Source organism: Echinops telfairi, unplaced genomic scaffold (assembly GCF_000313985.2).
Source record: "Echinops telfairi isolate 266 unplaced genomic scaffold, ASM31398v2 ScPeMD7_2010;HRSCAF=2546, whole genome shotgun sequence".
Taxonomy (NCBI): Eukaryota; Metazoa; Chordata; class Mammalia; order Afrosoricida; family Tenrecidae; genus Echinops; species Echinops telfairi.
In genome coordinates this window covers 23,431,284-23,436,376 of record NW_022105908.1, presented here as the reverse complement: position 1 = coordinate 23,436,376, position 5,093 = coordinate 23,431,284, and the positions used below count along the sequence as shown (strand labels likewise).

Sequence of the window (5,093 nt, the reverse complement as noted above, 5' to 3'; positions counted from 1 at the left end):
GTGTGAGTCGAGAGAGACGACTGGCGGGTGGGCGACCCTGGGGCAGGCGACCAGCAGCGGAGGCCCCAGAGGCAGGCGGGGTGAATGAGACCGTGGGGACGCCGAGGACTGCAGGGTCGACGGAGGCGGCAAGAGACCCAGAGGTCGTGTGGGTAAACGGGGCGGTGGGGGAACCCCAGGTGATAGGGCCCACGGGGTCCGTGTGGGTGACTCGCAGCGGGGATGAGGCGGGGACAGAGGGCACGAGCCCGCGGGGCTGCGAGAGGAAAGGTCGCCCTGGCTCTCTGGGCCACGGGAGCATTCTGGAACTGTGGTTGAAGGTGCAGGCTATGAGGGCCGCCTCGGGATGTGGGGAAGAAGGCAGAGTGGAGCTCCTTCCCGTGCCTGCGGGGGAGGGACCCCTTGAAAAGGGTGCCCCTGGCCGGCCTTCGTGGGTGGAGACGAGTCGCGGTGGTCTCACAGGACCGTGGGTGCTAGGCCAGGCCAGGGCAGACCTTGGGGCCACAGGAGTACCTCCAGCGAAGGGGTTAGTGGCAGGCAGTGAGAGGGCATCGGGTCGAGCCGTAAGGGTGCCTGGTGCTATTGGCTGGACTGCCGGGGTTGTCTCCTGCATGAGGGGACCCTCGGTGGGAGAGGAGATGGGCAGTGGAGTTGCCCGAGGCTCTTGGGAAACAGGGCAGAGTAAGGGAGCATTGGGGGCCGCGGCCTGGTCCGAAGCCGCAGGCGTTCCCAGAACTGTGGAAGAAGACATGGGTTACCGGGGTGCCCCGCGTCCAGGTCGGTGGGGTAGAGGGCAGGCCCCACAGATGCCTGGTCCTCTGGGAGGAGAGCCTGCTTGCAGCCATACCCCTGGCTGGTGGGGGAGGGGAGAGGCTATGGAGGTGCCTGTTTTGGGCGAGGAGACTAGACCGCAGGCCCCCGGCATGTGGCAGAGGAGACCAGATGTGGAGCATATAGGCTCTGCGGGGCTCCCTGGCCTGTGGGGCACAGGACACCTTATAAGGGTGCCTTTTGCTGTTGAAGAGGAAGCCAGATATGGGGGTGACCCAGTGTTCCAGGAAAGGGGACAAGCTGTGGGGGTAGAGCCTGGCTCCAGAGGTGACCCAGGGTCACAGAGAGCGCCTCAGATTGTAGGGGTACCTGGTCCCCATGAGGAAGAGGCAGGTTCTGGGGGTGCCCCAGGCTTGTGGGGAATAGGACAGGCTATGGAAGTACCCAAGACTTGGGGGGAGGAATCAGTCTGTGGGAGGATCCACAGCCGATGGGGATCTGACCAGCCAGTGGTGGTCCCGCGGGCCACAGATGAAGAGACAGGCCATGGTGGTACCCCAGGCCTGTGGACTAGGCAGCAGGTTCTTGGGGTACTTCCAGCTGAGAGGGTTCCTGGAGTAGTTGGGGAGGAGGCTTGCTGTGGGAGGGTTCTGAGCCACTGGGAAAGGGGGCAAGCGGAGGTGGAGCCACAGGCTCGGGGTCCTGCTGCTTTAGAGGTGCCTGGGCCTGCGGGCCACGATACTGGCTGTGGGGAGGTTTCCTGTCCATGCAGGTGGAGACAGGCCATGGGGCTGTCTGAGGTGGTGGGCCTGCCCGAGGCAGCGGGTGTGCCCAAGCACAGGTGTATTCCACTCGGGGTCCCCACAGCTGCGGATGTGCCCGGGTCTGAGAGGGTGGCTGCTGGCAGGTGGGTGTCGGGCTCTCTGGGGCAGGAGTTTAGCCCTAGAGATGTCTCAACCCTGTGGGAAAGGCTTCGTGCAACTCGAATGCCCTTGGCTTCCACGATGCCCCGGGCTGCTGAGGAGCTGTGGTCTGTCAGAGAAGATACTGGTTCCGGCACTTTCCCAGGATCATGGGAAAGGAGGCAGGCTGTTGGGGTTCCCCTGGCTACCAGGGTTCCTGTGGATTCAGAGGAACCTAGGCCTCTAGGGGATGAGCCTGGCTCTGGGGGTGTCCCAAGATGGTGGGGTAGGAGGCAGGATGCCAGGGTTCCTATGGCTGCGGAAGTGCCCACCCCTTATAGAGTACCTGGTCCTTCGGGCATGGAGTCTGGCTGTGGAGGGCTCTCATGCTTGTTGGGAAGGAGCCTCACTGCCCAGGCCCCTGTGGCGGGCGGGATGCCCCTGGTGCCCCAATGGCCCAGGCTTGTGCGGGAGGAGACTGCCTCTGGGCAGGAGGGAGTGGTGTGGAGAAGGAGGGAGACTGTGGAAGTACCTGCAGATGCCAGGTGTCCTGACACCAGGCTGCCCACATCTGTCAGGGTGCCTGACTCCATGGGAGAAAGGTCTGGCTCGGCGGGGTTCTCAGGTTTATCAGGAGGGATACTGACTGCAGGGGATCCTGTGGCTTTGGGATTGCCTGGGCTTGGCGGGGAGGAGACACATTCTGGGGAACCCTTGTGCTTGGGAAGAAGACAGATGGCTGGGGTACCTGGGACTGCTAGGGTTCCCTTGGCTGTTGGAGCACCCATGGCTCCTGGGGTCCCTGGGTCTCTGACGAGGGATGCCGGCTCCCCTGACGATTCAGGCATTTGGGGGAGGAGACGGGTTACTGAAGGGCCCGTTGCTCTCAGTGTCCCTGGCCCTGTGGAAAGGGAGACTGGTTCTGAAGGCTTCGCAGGCCTGTGGAGGAGACCGTCTAGAACAGCTCCTGAGGTGGTTCAGGGGCCTCAGGCTCTGGGGGTGCTTGCAGCTGTGGGGTTACCGATGCCTGGGCGGGCACCTGCTGCAGTCTGGGTGACAGGCTCCATGGGAGAAGAAATGGATGAAGGTACCTTGAGCTTGGCTGCCATGAGTAGAGAATCCACAGTAGGGCGTGAGGCTTCTGGGCAGGAGACAAGGAGTGGCAGCTTCTTGGGGCTGACGGAGCAGAGGCGAACTCAGGGGGCCTTACCCACATGTGGGGCTGGGTCCGGGTTACGGGGCTGTACCCGGCCAGTGGGAGAAGAAACGGTCTGTGGTCATGTTTCAGGAGTGTTAGGAGCAAGAATGACTCGGGAGGTGCCCGAAGTGTTGGGGATGCCTCTCGTTCCAAGGGAGGGAACGGGCTTTGGCCTTCTCAGGGGCCACCCTCAGCAGCAGGGGAGGAGACGGGCCGCAGGGCTCCTTGGAGCCAGAGTGAGGGGAGACCGTTTGGAAGAAAATGATTTGGAGGAGGACAGACTGAGAGAGGCGTCTCAGTAGTTTGTGTAGGGAGCAGGTTTAGGGCTGGGTCTTGGGGCTCTGTGGGAGGGAACAGTTTGGGGGGAGGCTTGACCTGGGTTGTGGCTAAAGGCGTAGGCAGTGGTGTCTGAACAGAGGAGGGAGACTTCAAAGTGGGAGACGTTGGGAGGGTTCCTGGAACAACAGGGAAGGGACAGGCTGTGAGGTGAGGGGTGTCCCAAGACTTTGTATAGGGGGACAGCCAAGGGTGTCCCTGGACATTGTGAATCTGTGTGTTGTATTGTGTGTGTGTGTGTGTGTGTGTGTGTGACTTGAGGCATTCCTGGAGCTGCGGATCATAGTCTTTTCCCAGTGGAGAAAGGATTCTGAGGCCTTAGGTGCATGGACTCAGCTGAGGGGATGTGTTTATCACCTCGAGGATGCAGACACCCTGTCCTGGCCGCGCTCCTGCAAATTGCAGCGCCCGGCCTGGGACGGCGCCAAGCCATTCGGAACCGCCTCCTTCCTGTGCCGCCACCTGTGCCGTCTGCTGTGCTTGTGTCTCAACAGCCTTAGAAATACGGACTTTTGGACAGCTGCCTCGACTCCTGCAGACGTGTTGGTCTTTAAGCAAATCTAGTCGTCAAACCTTGGATTTTTTCAAAAGCTTCATTTAGAGATTTGTAGGATTTTTGTTTTGTTTTTAGCCTTTCCCAAATGACTTGGTATAGGATTCCGTGAGAGAACACATTTCCCAGTGCACTTAAAAGGAGTCAGTTGACAGAGATTCAGCATAGCCCAACATGTGTTTGCCTACCATGCTCAAAGCACTGTGTTGTGGGAACTAGAAGAGCAAGACAAGGCCCTTCCCCTCGAGGAACCTTGTCTAGCTGGGAAGATGAGCCCTATGCCTGTGAAATAGGTAAATAGCAATGAGAGCCAACACAGCCTGTTTGAGCCCCGGGGTGAGTGGCAGTGGGGGCAGGGTGTCTGTTAGGCATGTTCAGAACAGGGAGGGACGATGATGTGGGCATCGCATTTGACAGTTTACAAAATGCTTTCAATCTGTTACCTCATGTATGGAATGGGACAGTGGGAAGATGGGAAATGGAATCTTGAGAGCAGGCGTCCTGCAAGTTCATGGCAGATCCTGATTAAAATCCAGATAACCCTGTGGTCCTGTAAGTTTATGAGGTCCATGTGGACTGCCCAGTTGTGGGAGGCACGTTGCTCTTTTGACTCGAGTACTAATGTAGGCTCTCTTGCCACAGACCTGCCCTGCTGGAAAGTGCTAGCTGATCTTGGCAAAGCTGATTTTTGGGAGTAATGTCCCACTTCAGATCTTCAAGATTTGGAACTTGTGCAAGAGATTGTCATTAAAAAGAGTGTCCCCTATTTTAGAAATGGGAATTCCCAAAATGTGGTTCCTTTTTGTACATGGGAGAATCTATCATAGTCTTAGACACTCACTCTGGCCTGAGCTCCTTATGTCCTGGGCTACTTCTAGAATACTATTACATGTGCATGACCTTGCATGTTCTTTGTTCCTCTTGATTTAAAGACTGTCGATCTGAAAGTAACTTGCTTTCATTTCAGGCGATGGTTTCAGGGGCAGTCTGTTGGCTGGTGACTAGGATTCCACTCTTGTTCTACACCATCCAACACGATGGGACCAGGCAGACCTGTTCCACCCTGTGTTCATCTTACATCTGACGTCCAGCTAGATGGAAGCTGTGATTCCAGGAAGTATCACACTCAGGTAGTGTTTTCTTCAGCTTTTATTATGAGACATTTCAAGTGTACGGAAAAGCTCAACGAAACGCCTTTGCATGAGATCCACCTCTGCCATTCAACCACTGTTAACATTTCGCCCTATGAAAGGTTTCTGATGAACCATTTCAAAGGACATTGCAGATCTATGACACTTTTAAGTATTTTAGAACTCCAAAATAAACTCTGTTA

The 5,093-nt window shown here is 57.4% G+C and overlaps 1 protein-coding gene across 1 annotated transcript in view; it reads left to right on the top strand.

Moving 5' to 3' along the window:
- LOC123522067 (collagen alpha-2(I) chain) overlaps nucleotides 1-4,807 on the top strand; it is a 5,585-nt gene extending 778 nt beyond the window's left edge. Inside the window, exons 3-4 of the mRNA XM_045293325.1 lie at nucleotides 8-4,053; nucleotides 4,728-4,807. Coding sequence (XP_045149260.1) covers nucleotides 8-3,173 — 3,166 coding nt within the window. The 3' untranslated portion in view covers nucleotides 3,174-4,053; nucleotides 4,728-4,807. The remainder of the gene's footprint in view (nucleotides 1-7; nucleotides 4,054-4,727) is intronic.
- The last annotated feature ends 286 nt before the right edge of the window (nucleotides 4,808-5,093 follow it).